At 39.1% G+C, this 21,535-nt stretch overlaps 1 protein-coding gene across 9 annotated transcripts in view; it reads right to left on the bottom strand.

Annotated features, from left to right (window-relative positions):
• Positions 1-21,535, bottom strand: part of nrxn3b (neurexin 3b) — a 395,380-nt gene that overhangs the window by 239,554 nt on the left and 134,291 nt on the right. For all 9 annotated transcript variants that reach the window (XM_017302192.1, XM_017302191.1, XM_017302190.1 and 6 more), the window contains one exon: positions 2,019-2,222. In XM_017302192.1, the coding sequence (XP_017157681.1) occupies positions 2,019-2,222 (204 nt within the window). The remainder of the gene's footprint in view (positions 1-2,018; positions 2,223-21,535) is intronic.

Here is a 21,535-nt window from a genome sequence, read left to right as displayed (position 1 = left end):
AAGACTCAATGCTTTGGCAAAACTAGCCTAAGTTTCTATCTTTGCACTAGATATTAAAGGTCCCATGAATTTAAAAAATGTGTTTTAAAAAAACTACAAAGCCAGCGTTGAATAATTTTGTTTAGGTTTGGATAATTCATAGTCAATCTTTGTCCAAATTACAAGGGGATTCTAAATCTCTAAAATTGGTTAAAAATTCTGCCTTTTTGCATTTTCAACAACAGAGCAAAGGTTTCATACATCCATTCATTCACAGTTTAGAAGGAATATCTGCTGAGTGCAGAACTGACTGCCAAGTAACTTTCAAAATGATACATTTTAAAACTTCTTGGGGCCTTTTTAGATGATTACATAACCAGGTGACGGCGGCTTGTCCATTGTGGATTATTATTATTATTAGTCGATTACATCATACAGCTGGGCAGCTACTGAAGAGATACTTCCTGTCTTACTTCAAAAAAAGAACGCAGACACAGGATGTTAAGTTTAGAGCTCTTACCTTTATGTGGGCCTCGTGATAATAGTTTCAGAAGAAACATCTTATTGTTCTAATATCACAAGACCTGATGCTATTAGATCTTGTTACATGTCTAAATATTGTTTGGCTTAAACTACACACTACAGTCTTTACATCAGGAGGGTGAACTAGAAATAAAATCTATCTGGTATAAAGATGATTAAATCAAATTATAACTGTTAACACAACTTCCAAACTAGGATATGTTTGTAGGTCCTATTATAAATAAATCTAGACTTAATTTTCAAAGAATTTTAACATCTTTTAAACGTTATATTAAGAAAGCTTTAAATTGAAAAGAAGGTCTTTTTATTGATCTTATGGTTTCCAAGTAGCAGCTCAGCTTGCTTATGTTCTGGGCCGGCTCTGACATTACCCAAAATAACTATACCTGTACTAAATCAGATGACTGTTTTTGTATAATTAAGTACTTTTTTCTTTATTTGTGTGTATTTCAAAATGGTCACAAGCTGTTTTAAAACCACATTGATTTTGCAACCCAGCTTCTGGAGCCCAAAAAGTCTGACTCATTCTCAGCGTCACTTTAAAAATATAGTCCTACTTGCTAAAAGCCAGGTCTAACAATCAGAGCAGTGGGTTCGTCAGGACATGGGCTGAAACCACTGTGACCGTGTTGTGTTCATGTGCCGTCAACCGCAACAGAAAAGTGGGAGCAAACAGCCGCGCGCCACGTAGCACCAACACCGCACTGAGGCCTAAAGACACCCATGAAAGGCATCTGCTACCTATAGCTAAACTAGCTTAATTACTAACTTATTCAGAGTTTAGTTTGTTTTTCATTGTAGAAGCTTATGGGATGAATCAGACTCTTGTTATCCGTTTCACAGTAGTCACTCAAGGCTAGATGCTATGTCCTGCTGCTGCTGCTGCCATGTGCGTGCGTGCTGGCCACTGTGGCTTCGGGCTGTTTGCCAGATGGGCCGCAGGCTCTGGGCCTTTGAAGGGATGAGTGCCATCTTTGAACAAGGCCTAGGAGAAGCCAACTAGACCAACGGTGGACCTTCTAACATGAGGGAAAATAAAATAAATAAATAAATGGTGAAAAAGACCACAGGAAATGGAGCGCCAAGATAAAAAATGCTAACTAAGCTGGTTCTGAATAGACAACAAAACAACCATCTACATGCTGCTGATTGGACTACTGTGTTCGGGGTGAGACTGTGCAAAATAATAAGAACGATATGAAACTACTTTGACTAAATGATCTATGATGTGTTCAAAAGATGCGCGGCAGAGCATGACTAACTTTGTTAAGTGTTAGACCAATGCACTTTTTTTTTTCTTTTTACAAAGACATCAAGGCATCCAGGCAGAAGAACTTACACTTCAGGCAAGTCGAAAACATTAACATGCAACTACAAGGACGGACTACAGATCTGGTTTAGTACATGTTAGATCAGATTAAAAAAAACAAAACAAGATTTAAATAAAAAAGAGCGCGGGCTCCTGCCTGAGCCAGAAGAGACGGTTTATACGATACCTAGGTTGACCGTCAGTTTGACCCTCCCGCTGTCCAGCTCGAGCCGCAGAGTGTCCGCCGACTCACGGGACGTGGCGGCCATGAGCAGGCCGAAGGCCCGCTGGGACATGAAGCGCAGGGAGACGTCCTCAGCCTCTGTGTGCATGATGTTCGGGATCACCACTTTCATGTACATGCTGCCGTCGAAAGACAAGATGGAAGCCTCTGTGAAGACAAAGAGGGAAAGAGAAAAATTTGGCATTTATGTTTTGCTAAACTGCAAAAACACAAAGTCTTAATTAGTACTTTTGGTCTCGATATTAGCTCAGACATCTTACACTTGAAATAAAACAAAAACCTGACAAATAACTTTTTAAACACGATATAGGTCAATAATTTCTTAATATTGAAGAAAAAGTGCTAGTTATGTGTGAATTAATCTGCCAGAGGAATAAGACATTTTAATTTATAATATGGAAAAGGGCAGAGCCTGCCATCAATGCTAAGGCTAGTTAGCATGGCCATCGATGATGATGGATAAACAGTTTTCCTGGGACAGTAAGTTGTTTCTCCACCATTATTACATTGAGTGGCACGTACATGAGATTGATTGACAGCACTGCGATGCTTCTCCTGCCTTGATTTTTTTACAGGTTACCTGTCTCATATTATACTGTCACAACATGATGACAATTTGAGTAAAAAGCATTTTTTGTTTGTTTGTTTTTTTTAAATAAAGTTGCATACTTGAAGGACACCTAAAAAAAATGTGTGGGTCACGAGCTTAACTGGGAGTGGGCCGCCCAAAAATATTCTGTTCATTGATCCATCTCTGTTTTGTAGGATCCGATGCAGAGATGCCAATCTGACAGAAGAAAACAGAGTTCTATCCGTTGTGTTTATGCCCCTGGAACTTCTGCAAACATGCTCAGTGAAGAAAGCAGAAAAGGCATGAACGCCTCCGTGTCTCTCATATTTTATTAACAGGAAACACACGCGTGCTCATGCCCGGCATGCCTACGCAGCCGCGACGCTGAATGACGAGTCTGACGGAGCAGGCTGCAAATCGACGAGCTACTTTTAGCTGGTGCCTTCTCCCTCTTCCCTTTGTGCACTGTGTACAATCCACGGAGCATAAGCAAACGCACTGTAACGCACACGAAAAAATTCACTCCATCATCAAACAATGCACAGAGAGAGATGTCATGGGGTTATGGAGGCTGCAGAGCCAGACTAATTTGTTCTCTTGCTTCAGAGTTCAAACAGAACGAAAGAATCGGAGTGAGAAGGGGGAACGCTTGCAGAGCACTGGAAAGCCTCTCACGGAGAGAGAGACAGATTAAGAAAAAGCACCCAACCGTGAAATACGTGGTTTTTGGCACCGCAGCTTTTAAAAGGAAAATAGAGCCTATATGAACCTCGGTAACACTTTCGACTGGAGCAATGCCAAGGATGGTAACGAGAAATTCCACGAGAAAGCCAGATATACGAGTTAAAAAGAGGATGTCAATCCAACTGCCTGATGGAGACGGATGCCGAAACCTGCAAAAGGTTGGATTTTTCACGTGACAACTTGTAAAATTCATGAAACAAAGTCTAACACTCCAAGCAGCAAACTGCTATTGAGGGTCCACAAAGATTTGTCTGTGTACGTTTTAGGGCCGTTGTTGGGTCCATTCCGTGAACAAGCTGTCTGCTGCGCGAGTACAGCTGCCTAGAGGATAATGAAACCTTGGCTCGCCATTGTTCTACTCGGCTGTAGATTGTGCTGAGTTCTCTTCTCTCCTCAAAGGATGTGCAGATTTTTTAAAAAGCCAGTAAAACATTCATATGGCAAGAAGAGAAGCCTGTTTGCAGACATCTCTGCTGACTGACGGGGGGATTGATTGATTGATTTGAAAGGCCAGATCAGGTCCCGCATGGTGGGTTAGAGGTCTAACATTAGGAGAGAAAAAAAAAACATGAACAGCAATCTAAAAATGGTTTGAAAAGATTCTCTGATGATGTGAGAGAGAAAAGAACATTTTGATGCAGTTGCATTTTCTCCTATGAGATTTTTCCCTATGCATTTAGAACCTAAATCTAAAATTCAAACCAAATCGCTCTCTTGAAATGACAATTTTAATCATTTCAAAATATTTGTCTAAAGAAGCAAAACTAAGCCTTGGGAAGGGAAACATTAGGGAATTTTCACATATGTAGTTCCTTCACTACAGCTCAAAAAAAGCTGAGTTTGTTGTCTTCTAACTTTTTCTAATGGTTCGGTCTCCAAGGAAACCAAACCACACTCTGGCATTTAGTCTGTTTATAGCGCAGATGTGAATAAAGGAAATGGATTTTATTTTTGAGCTAGTCAGAAAATGTAGTTATGCAAATAAACTGTTTCTCAAATTTGTTCCAGGCATAATTATCTGAGATGTACTTATGCTTTATAAAAACGACGCACAACCTTCGTTTAACCCCACAAAGCAACACAAACCTGATGACAGGAAGGCTGTTTTTATGTGTCCTATGTAGACACAAAAGCAAAATTTATTCTGCAACAGGGAGCTTTTTCTCAGTACCTAAGCCGAGTGAATGACTTTATTTATATTTTTTTTATTTTCACTCATTTTCAATCACAGCATGTGTACCATTGGCCTCAAGAAATTTTGTGGGGAAAATCATAAATGTATAAACTGAGTGGCAGAGCATACGACGCCCTCAGAATATTGCTCAGATGTTTACATCAAGTACATTAATTACATGGTAGAGTACTCGGTGTAGAAACTGAAAGTGAATTTAAACTTTCAGTTAAACTTTCAGTGAATGGAAGGACTTTCAGTTTCTTCCATTCACTGTTGCTGTTTTACTAAACCTTAGCACAGCTGACAAATATAAAGTACTTCACTAAGACAACTGCCTAGAAGAAGAAGAGTACTGATGAGAATGTAACAAAGTAACAATACTGCAGATTTTTTGTCTTTTAGCTTACATTTATGTGTTTTTGTCAGAAGCAGTAGCTATGATTTCATCATGCGAATTTCAAGCAAACTTTTAAAATGTCGCAAAAAAAGAAGAGAAAATCAGAAAATGAGCGTTAGGCATGTTTCAATGTTCTAGTTTAGAGCTAATCAAGAAATCATTACTATTTATACTTTACCTTTAATAACAAAAAAGTTACCTAATTTTTAAAGTGCATTCAGTAATACCTTTATAACAAATTTATATCAGTAATTATTTCTTTGTTAATGTCAAGTTGTCATAACAAAGACATTTTGAATGTCAACTTTGTATTAAAAGTGTCATAATTTACCGAATGACGCTTTATGACAGCAGACATAAATATTCATGAAGGCTTATTGATGTTCATGACAGGTGTTATGTCATGTTTATGACAGTGTCATGTCAGTCTTATTCACCCCCCTTCAAATAAAGTGTTACCTCCTCTTTTTTTTTGTCACGGAAATGAATACAACTTGTCCTAAACTAACAAGCCGAATAATGGTAAATCAGAGAAAGCTGGAACCCAGTGCAAAGACAAACAACACTTCTCTCAGCAGAGCTGGAACTTGAAAGAAGCCAAAGCAGCTAAACCTGCCAAATCTGAGCTAATCATGATGTTACAGTGGCAAAGAGAACATGGGAGCTCTGCAGAATGTGAGGGCTGCTGCTGAGATAAACATCATTCATACAAAGTCGTGAGCTAATAACACACATCTGCTTGACAAAGCAGGTGACAGCACTCTGTGGAGAGCCAGACGGGTTGCGTTTAAAGTTGTATGAACACACCCCGTACAAAACACGGCAGCCTCCGTGTTTGCTCCTCCATAATTTGGCATTTCTTAAGAGAGTTATCAGCGGCGCCGAGGATGTCGTTTCAGATGGTAATTAAGCTGCCGCTTGTCATTGAGAGTGTTGCGTGTGTGTGTGTGTGTGTGTGTGTGTGTGTGCGCTTTTCAATGAACCCCGCACTTTACATAATTAGCAGTCCGTCTCAAGGAGAAGATAGAGGAGGAGGAACGCTATTAAGTGATGAGCTTCACAGATATTGTGGGTTTGGATGAGGGAGTGAGCTAGTCGATTTATTTTCAACTTGGGCACACACACGTGCACGCGAACACGCAATCTGCTTTCCTTTGTATACACTTCTGTTTTATCCAGGCTCCTTTTTATTTTAGCTGGAAATGTGCATGAGTAAACAACTCTCTTCTGCCTCAAGAAGGTGGCGAGCTTTAGTTCATCCTCACCAAACTACTGCACTTTTAAAACGTATGCAGGGGGCAAAATGTGGGGACAAAATGGACCTCAATCTTCCTTTATTTTCTTGAAATTCTCAATTCTCACACCCATTGACTCAGCCAGATTCCACTAGATGCCAAATTATTTTCATTTCAACACTAATACTGCAGAGGAATATAAGGTATTTGAACAGGATCTCATGCAATTAGTCAACCTTAATTAAAATTTCATAATTTTCTCTCCCTCACAGAATCTCTCTCCACCTAATAAATGAGCAAAATTAGCCTGTTTAATGTACACAAGTGCATCTAACCTGCTGTAGTCTCAACTTCTTATGGGACAGAAAAAGCAAAAAGATTCTTTGAACATCTGTCTGTTGGCAAGCAAAGAGATGGACAGTTTTCTTTACTGGACATCTAGTATCTTTAATCTTACATTTGATGCCAAAAAATAATTTAATGCAATTATTAATTGGCGGTGTGAGAGGCTCAAAAACCATCAAATGCACCTATCAGCTTTGGACAAGATCAATCAGCACACAGGTTGAGATTGTTCGTAACAGGAGATGTATTATAATTGCTAAATAAATGGTTAGTGTAATTTTAATTTGATTAAAAAAAAAAAAAATTTTTGTTGTGTCTTTTCCACCCAATAAGCACAGACTACATAGTGCCTATTGAGGTTTGAATAGTGATAACCTTGCATTGGCTTTTTCTTTGGGTGCTGTTTGCCACAATTTCTCTTTTTATTCTTTTTTATTTAAAGACCTTGTGAACTATGTCCACTTTTTTGAGTGTAGTTTCCAATCCTGCTTTAAAATTTGAAATGTGATGAGTAGATTTCAGATCTTTTGTTCCCCAGTTACAAATTGATAACATTTAAAATGCGCACACATACGCTATTTTTGGTAATATAATACCTTACTCATAGTTGTCGATAGAACAGAAATAAAGTGAAAATGGATACATAAGTCATTTTTACTTGCAAACTTTTGTATCTTCATCTTCTTTACAGAGCAAAGAATGGTTTCATAGATCATAAACCAATGAAGCCGCTGCAGCTTTCTGAGCCTTGAATGTCAAAATGACAAAATTCTTACGAGAAGCAAGTCATGGACGGATGTTTCTGAACAGCCCCCAGAGTAGCCAATGCCACTAAAAGATGAATTGTTCCAAACAAAGTGGCAATGTGCTCCCTGAAGGGTTTAAAATTTGTAATTAATGAGAGTCCGTGGTGACTGATGAGAGGTAAACTCTCAGTTTATAGCGACTCACGTCATTTGCAAGCCTTTCGCGTCGCACAATAATGTTCACCTGCGGTGTAAACGTAAATGTCTCCAAAAGTTTTTAGCAAACTTTTTCCCCATTGAGCGTGTTTCAGGGTGAGAGGTCTTAGACAGTAAAAAATGGTGGTGCTTTATTATTACACCGGCAGTGTTTCAGGGCCTCGACCTCCCTGTAATGTTTTTTTAAAACTATTTTTAGGAAGTTGCTGTTGTTTTGTTGGTCTATTTGTCTTTATGTTTTAACTTGTCCTGTACATTAATCTTGAGTATTTTGAAGGGAGTTTTAAATATAATTATTAATAATACTAAGGAGGGAAAAAAAAGTCATGTACTCCTTTAAAACAACATCCTGTCTTCTGGATCTCGTTTTAACAGCATGCAGCCTGAGATGGAGACAGTTTCTTCAAAAAGATCCCTTAAAAAAATCATTCAGACAGCTACTCATGTTCTCACCAAAACCAGTGTAAGTTAGTTTTGCCTTATTTAAAGTGTAAAATTATACATTTTGTCTATACACAAGAAACTGGACCAAAGAATACTTGGTAAGATTTTGTGTTTTTACAGGGTATACAAATGAACTTGACTTAATAGCGCATCGCCAGTACTTAGGGTGTGACAATTATTACTGTTAAATGGAAAAGCAGCTTTCCTTGCAACTTCCACATGCTCCTCCTGACAGTAAAACTAATGTTAACCAAAAAAATCTTGTTCTTATGGGTCACCGTTAGAAGGCAGTGAAGGCAAAAACAGATAGATGCTTTTCACTGAAATGAACAAAGGGTGAAAATAAAGAGGCAAAAATAACAAAACAATTGAAGAGAAAACAAATGGATCTGAATAAGCAGAGGCTGTGGGATAATTCACAGCTACATCAAGGTGAACCATTATGTGAACTAACAATGCAATGCACACTTATGCTAGCTTAAATTGGATTTCAAATTTGACACTGTTTAATCCATATGAACTATATCAAGAACTAGAGTTAAGAACATTCTCTTGTCTATTCTTTTCCTTTATCTGGGAATCTTTTTGTGGTCTGCTGGGAAAAGTTCTGATATGTGTTGATTTCCAAACATGCTGAAAGCTTGATTTCCTCCACTTTCGCCTTTCTGCCTGAGTGAGGACGTAAGAGAGAATCATACAAAGGAGAAACATAAGTAGGGAGATTTAGGTAAGAAACAAAGGACAAAAAGCAAGGGATGAATGGACGGATGAATGGACGGATGCTGCACATTCTGCACAATGTGTCACAACGAGAGCCTGGCTTTACGTAACCAGGCCGGCACGCTTTCTCTGCACATATTTAATTACAAATGGGGATTAGGGAGTAACAGCGTGGCGTTCCAAATGGTGGAGAGGGGAAAAAAAAGAGACTTAAACGAACAGATTGTTCTAAAGTGAAGGAAGATCCGGCGCTCTCCTGGGTAAACACTGTAAAACAAGTCCATGTCTCCGGTATATTTAGCAGCCAAGAGTTTGTACTTGGTTCTCCTGCTCCCAGCCGCTGCCTCATTCTTTTTCTGTTTCATTTGTTTTTATTGTACTTAATGAATTTGTACAGTGCTGCGTCAGGCACCACTGAGCTGGCGTTGCGTTTCAGCACAACTCAGCACAAGTTTAGCACCGGGGGCAGTACACTTTCATCTTTATTGGCAGGTAACAAAAAAAGAAAGAAAAAAAAGAAAAGAAAAGAAAACGAGGACCGGGCTCCATTGCTGCTCTACGTTTTGAGGGCAAATCGCCACAGCTGCAAACGCAGAGCATTAAAATTCCATCTACATTCCCAACCTCCGTAAACACTTTTCAGGAAATTGAAAGTAGACAGTTGTAATTATCATAAATCTATTTTTGAGAAAAGGAAAAAAAAGAATCCGTTCTGCCTCATTCTCTCCAAAGCACATGAATCGGTCGATAATGCGGAAGATACCGAACCAATTACTGCGCACGATTCCAAAGTCATTTAACCTTCAGAAGGAGATAAGAGTTTAAAGACAGAGCCGAACTGAATAGACAGACGTTGTTGGGACTGAAAAAGGATTCTGAATCTGCTGTCTCAGGCGTTTTGAAGCTCCAGCTCAAAACAAGCACACTTTGTTTCCAAATTAAAAAAAATTAAAAAAAGCATCGCTGCCCTAATTCTGAAACAGCAAAACAACTGAAACAGAAGCACGCAATGTCTGCAGTAATATTTCAATGTATTTGTGTTGGACTACAGTTTCTGTTGGAAGTTTATTAAATAAAAAAACATGTTTGGATTATTGGATTAAATGTACAATTCTGAATTTCGCAGACTAATTCAGACAAACTTAGATATTCATAAAATGTCCAGTGTTTGGAAGTTTCTATGTTCCAACAGGACAATGATCCCAAACTGTGATTCAGTTCTCTTGCCCTGATCCAATTAACTATTTTAGCTACAACATCAACAACATGGCTAAGTTTTAGCAATGACTTTTACAGCATCTTCTGATGAATAACGCAGTGCAAAACATAGTGCTTTCCTTGGCTGAATGGTTCCTCATCTCAAAGTCTTTCCTTAATCCAAGGTCAAAGAAAAGTAACTGATCTTCATCAATAATAAAAATCGTAACCAAGGAAATTAAGTTAAAACTGTTTAATTCTTGCAGCTAAATTTCTCTATGATCTCTTCGAATCGCCTCGAGAGAGAGAGACATTTATAAGTGTGTCGTTTGTCTCAAGGGCAAATCCAACAAAAAGTCTTTGATAAACTCCTCATCAGAAAATGGCTTACCATAACTAGCAATTTTGTGAGATAATGATGAAGCTCTTCTTGACTGCTCCATTCCTGGAAGAGTGGAGCTTTCTAAAAACAACCCTGGTTGCTTTCTCACTTTAGCTAGACGTTTGCTCGTCCCCACGCTGCAAACGTCAGATTATTGTACGTCTGTCCGTGTTTATTCTCATAATGCCGATTGAAACTGTTTTCCACCCAATCGATTAAAATTATTAGAAGTCCATGCCTTGTTAAAATCTCTGCATTCTGCAAAAGTTTGACTTTTTTAACGTTACCTGACATATTTAAGTGCCAAGAGATAATTTCTGAAAAGTGGGCAGCACCTTTACTTTGGCACATAAACACACAGGTGACATTAAGACAGTAATAGGATCTAGATGTATATAGGCCAGTCACAAAAATCAATAAATCACATGATAAATTAAAACAAACTCAATTTCCATTGGTGTGATTTTCTCTATTTTTTTTCTCTCTCTCTCTCTCTACCAAAAACTGGATAATAAAAGTTTTTAGTTTGGTGCTTTGGTCTCAACTAGCCATTTTTTTAAGGATACTTTTGTTTGCAGAGACTTCAACTTTGTTGTTTTTATTTATTTTAGATATTTAAAATGAATTCCAGTTCCAGTGTTAAATGTTCATTGGAATTTAAAGTTTGCTGATCTTTTGGAATGTGTTCTTGCATTTTTATTTTGCCATTACCGTTATATTACTAAAAATGGTCTCAAAACGACATTATCGATTATCGCAATAGCTTCTGGGACAATTTATTATCCAGCAAAAGTTTTAATCATGAAAGACCTAGCTGTATCTTTGTATTTAGTGCACATATGATAAATTAGTGGGATTTACACGTGTAGTACAAACTAACACGGGCCAATCAAAAGTTGTCAGCCCAGGTCTGCTTTAGAGGGCCAAAACTTTCAATCCTCTTACACTCTGTGCAGAGATGTCTATTAAAAGGAATCAAGTTTTTGTGTCTTTGTGTTTTCCAACACATACATGAGAAAAAAACCCAGAGGAAGGGATCAGAAGTTTGCTCTTGTGGCTTCCAAAAGCTCAGAGTGCGGTAGAGACTTCAAGCGGAGCGTCGGAGTTTGTTCCAAACTTAGTCAAGCGGCTCGCGGTATCACAGCGACTGCTGTCACCTTGTAAGACGCACGGACATGAAAGCATATTATTTATTTCTCTGTACCTGGATGTTGCGACAATGTTCTGCCCCCCGCCGCATACACACAGATACACTTATGTCAATCCCAACGTTTGCTTGTTAGCTACACAGCATAGGAGAAACAAATAAATTTCACATTGGGACAGGAAGACGGGTGATTTATCATGTGTAATGCATGAGGTGAATAGATAAAATATGAAGTGTCAGTCCTCACTGCTCACAACAGGTCTGTGTTATTATTGATTGTAGGGTGAGTATGATTAAGTGATATTAGGGATTAGCAAATGCTTTAAATGTAACACCTGCTGGGTGACGCTGAGGCACCACTGAGGCGTCACACTATTATACAAATCAATAATACTCTATGTCTGGCTATGTTTGGAGATAATAAAAAGCGTATGGAGAGTTGGACCGTGAGGTTTAACGAAACTGCTGCCAGTATTCTTCAGATGTGCACACAGAGCTTGTCATTTTGTACTCGTTTTGTGGAATGCTTATACTCACTTTGAATACTGGCTACAACTACAATTCTGAAGTTTAAGGCATTTTAACGAGTTAAGGATTTTCTGGGTGTGGACATGTCTCCTGCCCGATTAAAGTTTGGTCAAGGCAACCGACAGCATCATCTTCACTGCATTCATTCATATCACTTCCTGAAAGCTTCTTGGTCAACAGAGAATAAAGGGGAAAGTCTGAATGCCCATCACCTCAATGACACTGAAATGTGCAAATCTGCATTCCAGTTGAGAGATGTCTCCAGTCATGTGGCACGTCACCAGGAAACTCTCTTAAGCCTTTTACATCAACATCATCTGTTTGTTTGCCTGCAACATCCCAGAGACTTTTTCTCCCAAACATTCAGGAGAAGAGATTGAGTTCAATTATCCACAGAGGAAACTCTAGTTGCTAAATCCTGCAAGTAACTCTATTCTTTTATCCCTTTTATACTTGGTCCTTGCTGGTATCTGAAGTAGCCATCAGGCAAGGCTCTTTGGATGGAAAAAAAAAAAGTCAGCTGGACTGTTATCCTTCCTGTTGGCTCATACCAAGAAAGCTAGCAGCAAGCATTTCTAGTCAGACATGAGCTGGGTGAGATCAGTGTTACTCTGCTAATCAAGAAAACAGAAATTCAGATGTGAAATCAGAAAAGTAAATATATTTTCAGAAAAGATTGATGAAGTCTGGATACCTATTACAGTTAATCCATTGAATGATAATATTTCCAAACATTGACGAGATCAGACACGCCGTTAAATCAGACAAAACCTCTCTTGTTTTAGGTCAGTTAGAATTTCCCAAATTATTCCTTTTTGCTGAACACCAGAAAACATGTTTTTTTAGATTTCGTTTTGTAACTTTCATCAAAGTCACAAGTTTACATAAGTATCTCTTTAAGCAACGAGGGAAAGCCCAGATGATCATAATAGTCACTGCATTAAAAGTGTTGAAGTCTAGTCTGGTGATTGTCAAAGTCTCTCTTTCCCTGCCACCACCATGTAGATGAAGCCAAAAGATACATCACATAACGGCTGTCAAAGTCAGAGTTAAAAAATATGTATGGGAGCTAAATCTTCTTTCACATGGCTCATTGATCAACCATCATTTTCTTTTAGCCTACAGCTCTTCCTCTCATCTGTCTCCGCCCTGCCGCTTTACCTCACTTTGAGTCCCGGCCTCGTTCTTCTCTCTACTTTTTTTCCCGATGTGTCTGCCACGCTCCGTTTTACACCAGTTCCTCCTTGTTGTCTCGTGTACAACATGTACCAGTTTGTTGGCCCGTTAGCCCAGTTAGTCCTTTAAGTGTCATTTTCCCCGTCCGCTGGGACAAACGTTCCTCACACAGGTAGTTATTTTCCGTTAAAGGTGAGAAGGAGGGATGGGGGAGGACGAGAGCGTCGCAAAGGCAACAGGGAATTACAGAGTGGCAGATTAATGAATGGATCGGAGACGGCGAGGTGGCTTTTGGTTTTGGATGATTTTTTTTTTCAGAAACAGAAAATGAACTTTTGTTTTCTGAATGTTTCATTTTTTACGAATTGTAGCCAAAGACTACAGTGTGATTTCAGATAAAGATTACTAAATATTAATTATTTTTTCTACACTCCAATCATAAATCCCTGTCTTTCCTTTCCACACTATACACAGTGGTTTGTTAAAACTGCACTGATCTAAGACTTAAATAATGACACTGTCCATATGACATTTATCCTTTAAAGAATGTTATTCTTAAAATGTATTTTTACTCTGATGAACAAGCCTTTTCTAATTTAGTGAATTTGACTGTAAACAATTAGGTAGACCACAACAGTAGAGAAATAGTTTCTGTCTTGTACCTTCATCCATTTTGGGAAAAACATCATGTTTTTGCTAATGTTGTCCTGTCCTCTATTTTCCCAGTCATTATTGACAGTCATCATTATGCTAGTGCGCGTGTGAGTGTGTTTCTGTGGGGTGTGCAGACTTTTGAGTGTTCCTGTGTCTGTTGGATAAGTATCTGAGGGTCCAATATAAAATAAAACATTGAAAGTTAGGTTCTGTTCGTGTGCTAAGGCAGCTGGATGTTTGTGACCTGGAGGTGATGTTCTCTGACTGAAATCAAACTGTCAGATGTTAGATGGAAGCTTTATGACCCCGTCAAAAATGTGACCTTACACAAAACCCTGTGTGCTTTTTTTTTCCTTACAACTTTATTTTAGGATTTACACGTTTTGTCAAATAAAAACCAAACTGGTGCAACCTGTTAATGTCAAGTGCTTGAGTGAAGGTTAATTATAACATTCATTCACTTTTACCATTCAACAGCCTTCAAGGGTAAATCCAAAATGCACATTTTCAATTGTAATAAAACTGCCATAAAGTTGTGTATGAAAGGTTTAAGATAAATTTCTTTGACATTTCATGATTTTAGTTGATTGGGTTTGGCAGGGCTTAACATTTATTTCTGCCAAGACAAACAAACTGCGAAATCTTCAAGAGTAATTTCATGTCTTTTAAATGAGTTTCCGTGAAGTTATTACCAGTAACAGTTTTCATTTTTTCTCCAGAAAGATTTATATTAGAGTCTGTAGAAAAGCAAATCAAAAACAAAACGGAGTCCAATACCTGGTCATTTCAAAATACAAACTAAATTGTTTAATTTTTTTTTATTTGCCATCTTCCGGTTGCTAATTTTTTATGTAGCCTCCGAGTCTCGGAAGGACCTACGTTGAACCTGGAAATTATTCATACGGTTCATGGATTCAGATTTCAAATATTATTATTCAAACAAGGCATTTGGTTTGGACAAAAAAAAAAAGAGACAAATCTCTTTAAAAGGATAAAACTGTGAAATATAAAATGAAAAAGAATAATTTATTAGTTTTATTTACATTAAAAAGGTCATTGTATTTATATCCCATTATACAGGTCCTTCTCAAAAAAATAGCATATTGTGATAAAGTTCATTATTTTCCATAATGTAATGATAAAAATTTAACTSWYATATTTTAGATTMATTRCACACCAACTGAAATATTTCAGGTCTTTTATTGTTTTAATTCTGATGATTTTGGCATACAGCTCATGAAAACCCAAAATCCCTGTCTCAAAAAATTAGCATATTTCATCTGACCAATATAAGAAATGTGTGTTTTAATACCAAAAAAGTCAACCTTCAAATAATTATGTTCAGTTATGCACTCAATACTTGGTCAGGAATCCTTTTGCAGCCTTCAAGGTGGCATGGAGGCCATCAGCCTGTGGCTCTGCTGAGGTGTTATGGAGGCCCAGGATGCTTCGATGGCCTTAAGCTCATCCAGAGTGTTGGGTCTTGCGTCTCTCAACTTTCTCTTCACAATATCCCACAGATTCTCTAKGGGGTTCAGGTCAGGAGAGTTGGCAGGCCAATTGAGCACAGTAACACCATGGTCAGTAATACCAGTGGTTTTGGCACTGTGAGCAGGTGCCAGGTCGTGCTGAAAAATGAAATCTTCATCTCCATAAAGCTTTTCAGCAGATGGAAGCATGAAGTGCTCCAAAAGCTCCTGATAGCTGCTGCATTGACCCTGCCCTTGATAAAACACAGTGGACCAACACCARCAGCTRACATGGCTCCCCAGACCATCACTGACTCTGGGTACTTGACACTGGACTTCTGGCCTTTTGGCATTTCCTTCTCCCCAGTCTTCCTCCAGACTTTAGCACCTTGATTTCCGAATGACATGCACAATTTGCTTTCATCAAAAAAAGGACTTTGGACCACTGAGTAACAGTCCAGTGCTGCTTCTCTGTATCTCAGGTCAGACGCTTCTGCCGCTGTTTCTGGTTCAAAAGTGGCTTGACCTGGGGAATGCGGCACCTGTAGCCCATTTCCTGCACACGCCTGTGCACGGTGGCTCTGGATGTTTCTACTCCAGACTCAGTCCACTGCTTCCGCAGGTCCCCYMAGGTCTGGAATCGGCCCTTCTCCACAATCTTCCTCAGGGTCCGGTCACCTCTTCTCGTTGTGCAGCGTTTTCTGCCACACGTTTTTCTTCCCACTGAGGTGCCTTGATACAACACTCTGGGAACAGCCTATTCATTCAGAAATGTCTTTCTGTGTCTTACCCTCTTGCTTGAGGGCGTCAATGATGACCTTCTGGACAGCAGTCAGGTCGGCAGTCTTACCCATGATTGCGGTTTTGAGTAACCCCAATCATGAAAGTTAAAAGTCTCAGGAATCTTTTGCAGGTGTTTAGAGTTACTTTGTTAATTCAGATGATGAGGCTAACTGCTCGTTCAGAGAACTTTTTCATGATATGCACATTTTTTGAGACAGGGATTTTGGGTTTTCATGAGCTGTATGCCAAAATCATCAGTATTGAAACAATAAAAGACCTGAAATATTTCAGTTGGTGTGCAATGAATCTAAAATATATGACAGTTAAATTTTTATCATTACATTATGGAAAATAATGAACTTTATCACAATATGCTAATTTTTTGAGAAGGACCTGCATATGTAACACACAAACTATTTTTTCAGGTGCAGAAATGGAGTCCAAATCTACATATTGTGACATATTGGAACCATTAAAATGATTAGTGCTAAGATTCTCAATCATGTAGCAACTGTGAAAAGATACAAGCAATAGAAAGGCCAACACATTTCCACATCATGTTGTGGGTAGAAGGATCTAAACAAGCATTTGAAACATGTCATCACCACTGCTGGAAGGTGACGGTTAACTAAACCAAGCTCATCAGTTTTGCACTCGCTTTTGTACATTTTCAATACTTTTTAAACACCAGACAGTGAAAGACAATAGGTGATGATTAGCTCTCACAGTTCCAGCATTAAAATTAGGCTCTAAATGATCGTCACATCTTGCTGCAGTGATAAAGCACGAGTAATTCTGTGGTATTGTTCCTTTGAAGTGGATTTTAGATGATGTTGGTAAAACTAAGGGTTTTTTTTTCCCTTACATAAATCATAAAAGTTTCTTTTTTGAGTGATTGTTCTGTCTGTTCCAGCAATTGCAGGTAGGGGAAGTTTAGGTTATTTCCAGGTTGCTAAACCTCATAAGGTGGCAACTTCAATGCCACCTCGCCTCTCTGATCTACAATTACTGTCTGTGATTAAACTGTAAGAGCTGATGGCAGCCTATTATTTTAATGCCACTATAAATGAACATGGAGCCAAGTGAATGTAGAATTAGAAAGCTGGTGAATTGTACTTGAGTCTTTGTGTGATGCAACTGATACACTGAACTGAAATGTGCGTAAATGGGGAGGTGTGAATGCGTAATCAAACTCTGATGCGGACCAGAAAATGTGAACTTTGGTCCAGTTCGATTTCGTATGTGAATGCAAGGTGGACCGGAGGTCGCTCCCAAAGCAAGAAGTGGACTATAGTGTAGGGCATTCTGGGTAAACACAGTCAAAACAAATGTCTAGTCTAGCGCTAGCAGGAGATACGCCTTGTGGTCTTTGCCAAAGAAAAAAGGAAAATCGTATAAACGCTAAAATCTGATGGTTCTCCATTTTCGTTTACATTTTGCAAAGAGAAAAGCTGCGATCATGTCTTCTTCAGAGATGTTCCTGTCTTTCTGCAGCACCTCCTCAGGCGATTGGGTGAACAGGTCTTTCAAAGGATTTGGATTGTTTGACACAGTGCAGTGTGAAAGCAAACCGCACCAGCTGACATTGAAACAAATGTTGCAATTTTGGCCCCCAATCAAAATGAGCCTGCCAGAATATATGGTGTTTAAAAAAAAAACACGTGGAAAACTTTGTATTAGTTCTCATCAAAATTCTTAGGATCAAATTTTTTGATGGAGTACAAACACCAAACATTAAATAAAGACTTAACAGAGCTTACAAAAAACATCAAGACAGAGGAAGCTGGTTCTGTAACGAAAGATGTCATCTCTGATCTGTGGTGGACACACTTCCAGCCATCAGCTCAGGCTTGGAGCCATTATCTCCGCCGTCCACAGACAGCCGGGAAAACACGGGCATTTACAGTATGTGGGCGGTGGCATCTTGTCAGGGAAAATGCAATATGCATTAGACACAATTCAATCTGTCTCTGGCGGATTGAATGCGTGTGTTAGTGTGTGTACGGGTGGTGCTGGTGCTGGCGGGGTGTGTGAATGTGAGCGTGTGTGCAGCGCCGAGCCAGAAAGAGGAGAGTCTCAGTGGGATCGTCTGGCACTGGGCTGGCACACCGTCAGACAAACGTACTTCATTACAGGCCTATTTACCTGATTAACTGGGCTACTTTATCAGCTACACAGGACTCTGCAATGCACAACTGTCAGCAACACCGATTCCCCTAAAAGCTACTCTCCCACACTCGCTCCAACACATCCAAACGCTAATGCGCGAGCTTCTCTTAATGTCTTATTGCCGACCGCCTCGCTTGCTGAACCGAATCCGAGGACGGCGTCTTCCCACAGATGACATCAAATACACCTCCCTGTAGTCTTGAATTAATGTCACCTCTTACGAGCCGAGGCTCGAACGCGACCTGAATAATATGTTGCAGTCGAGTCCCCCTTATGGGGGAATAACATTTGAGTAACTGTCTTTATGTAATGGGATGTAACAATCAAAAAGAAATAAAGCCCTGAGCTGTCTGCCAAAGATGAGAGAGGACAAAGCCCACCTTGAAACATTATCGTTATGGGAGAGTAATGACTTCCTCTTGCTTTAGCTCTGGGTGGGTCTGACTACGAGCTATTCAGAAACAAAAATCATTTTTCAGTATCACTTTTGGGGCACCAGACAGAGCTAAACGTGCATGGATGACTAGACTAATCCAAAGCCAATGGCACAGAGTTACCAAAAATGCTTTTTGCACCGTTTTACATCGTTAATGTTGGCAAAGCAGAAGTTAAAGTAGAGTGGTAGGTTTGAGATCCTCAACCATATTTGCATGGAATCAACACGTTGAATAATCTATCCAAAACAAACTTTTTTTGGCCAGGCAACACACCATGCGGAAGCACTTCAGGTTTCCCTGGTAACACTCTTCGGTGTAGAAGTTGTACCACCTGGAAGAAACACTCGCTATTTTCTATCTAATCAGACACATTTTTATTAAGCGTGCATCCATCCCTTTGCTTTCATTGCATGCTTATGCTTTTAGGGTCAAAATGGAGGCTATCTGCAGTGTTCAGTAACGAGAGAAGGACCACACCATGGACAGGTTACAGGACAACCAACCACACACTCATGCTTCAATTAGCCAATTATATTTACAGTCATATTTTCACACTTTGGGAGGAAGGAAGAGAATCAAGAGAGATCTAATAATGTCGTCTGGTATTTCTATTGTAATTCTCATGCATATACCTAGTCAAAGTTTTAAGTGTCCATTGGGCAGAGTATTATACAGTTTCACTAGGTTTACTATTATAGAACAACAAAAGCACAACAAGCTGATGTCAGCTGGTTATTCAGTTGACTCCTTGACAGTCATGCTCTTTGTTACTTACTAATGCTAACTAAAGTTTGAAAACCAACTAATCCAAAAAAGAGAGTTGGGTAACACTCCATTGTGTGCATAAGACTGACATGACATTGTCCTAAACATGACATAGCAACAGACATGAACATCAAGGAGTCTTCATAAATGTTGTCATTAAGTGTCTTTCAGTAAATAATGACACTTTTAATGCAAATGTGCATTAAAAGTTGCACTGAAAGTGTACTAAAAGTATCAATTTAGCATTACTTGGTAAGTAGTTAGATTTTTATGCAAAGCTGCATTAAAACTTACATTAAAAGGCAATTAAGAGTCAACTTTGCATTTAAAGTGTCACCATTTACTCAATGACTCTTCATGATAACAGTCGTAAACAATCATGAAGACTCCTTCATATTTATGACAGTGTAATGTTAGTCTTAATTATACCCTTTCAAATAAAGTGTTTCCAAAAACTTTAACCATAGCAAATATATAAGCGAACATTTTATCAACTTTCAAACAATAACTTTTTAAAACCTTAATTTATCTCGATACCACAACTCCCTCCCCCTTTAAATGTCTAAAGTAAACAAGTTATTAAGTAAACAACTTATTAAACAAATTAATATTGGTCTCTCTTGCAACATAGCCCAAAGGCTACAATTGTGTGCATGTTTTGATAATATATTTAAACAGAGTTGTATTTTAAGCAAGCAGCTATTCCCCCCCTCTCTGCTCCATGGGGGCTCTGTTGTCAGGGCTGCACCAAGCCAAGCTGCCGCATTGAAATTCAGATCACAAGCAGACGGGTTTCTTTGGCCGACCCAAACTCCCGGTCACGACCTACACAAAATGGGTCTACAAGGGCCAGGGCACAGGTATTTTGCACATGAACGTTGCAGAGGCACTGGCAGGGCAGGTGGCAGGCAGGCACAAACAATAAAAATGAAAAAAAAAAAAAAAATGAAAAAAGAAAACATGCTGGTTATCATCAATAAGACACTTGTAATCATGTAAATAGATGTAAACAATGTAAGGTCAAAGAGTGATACCTTAAAATAAATAAATAAAAATAGAGATAATACTTCATTTTTATGTATCATATTGAGCAGGTGCATAAAAAGATAATATGCATGCGCAACTATGCACAGTGACAGCCTGGCTCCCCACGCTGGCACCACATCTGTTTGGGTGATAGCAAGGCAGACCTCTGATCACAGGTGCTGTCATGTCTCATGGGTGGGATTAGGAAGACATGCCAAACAAAAGCTTGGCAAATTTTTTTGTGTCTGTATGCGTGTGTTGGTGGGGCCGGGGGGCAGGAGAGGGAAAATATGGAATCAGTGTAATGAAAAGTGAACTGTAGGAAGTGGAGCACGAGCAGGTTTATGTGAAATACAAGGAAAAAAAGGCAAAAACCAGACTTGAGACAGAAATCAACGTCATAGTTGACTTGGCGAAGACGTGTCAGATAAAAACAGCGAGCAAACAGCTCTGTTGTTGTCTGTTAGTCGTCGCCTGCTACCATCTTTGATCATTTCAAAAACTCTAAAATATCTGTCATGTCGCATTTTTTTTATTCCCCCCCTCTCCTCCCCTTCAGGTAAACGGAGCGAGAAAATTGCTAGCGTTTTAAGCTTCCACCACAGGAGAAGGAACTTCACGCGCAGCGGTGTGCGCCGCTCAATACAAACACGATGAGATCATTCCCAGACTTCTTTGTGTTGACTCCAGAAACATGAGCAGAGAGGAAGGAGATGTAGTCGGTGAAATCAGGAGTAGTTTGTGGTTGTTTTTGGAAATCCCATAGTGCACATAATGTTTCTGTTATCTTTCGGTACTTTGAGGACTCTCAAAAATGCCTCATTAAATGGCCAAGGTGGTCGTTGGTCTGAGTATATTTTTTGAATTTATATCACGAGACAACGCTGTGAAAAATAATTAAATTTTCATTTCTTGAGTTTTACAATTTGTGCCACTCGTTATTAAATTGTAATAGAGATATTATCAGGCAGTTGGTATAAATTAATTTCTTTAACTAGATTTTTGTGATAAAATTAAAATGTTAATATCCATCCATCCATCCATCCATCCATCCATCCATCCATCCATCCATCCATCTTCTTCCGCTTATCCGGGGTCGGGTCGCGGGGGCAGCAGTTTCAGAAGGGAGGCCCAG

The sequence above is a fragment of the Poecilia reticulata genome, linkage group LG21 (genome assembly GCF_000633615.1).
Source record: "Poecilia reticulata strain Guanapo linkage group LG21, Guppy_female_1.0+MT, whole genome shotgun sequence".
Lineage (NCBI taxonomy): Eukaryota > Metazoa > Chordata > Actinopteri > Cyprinodontiformes > Poeciliidae > Poecilia > Poecilia reticulata.
The sequence above is the reverse complement of the archived record's forward strand: the minus strand, read 5'-3'. Positions and strand labels throughout refer to the sequence as shown.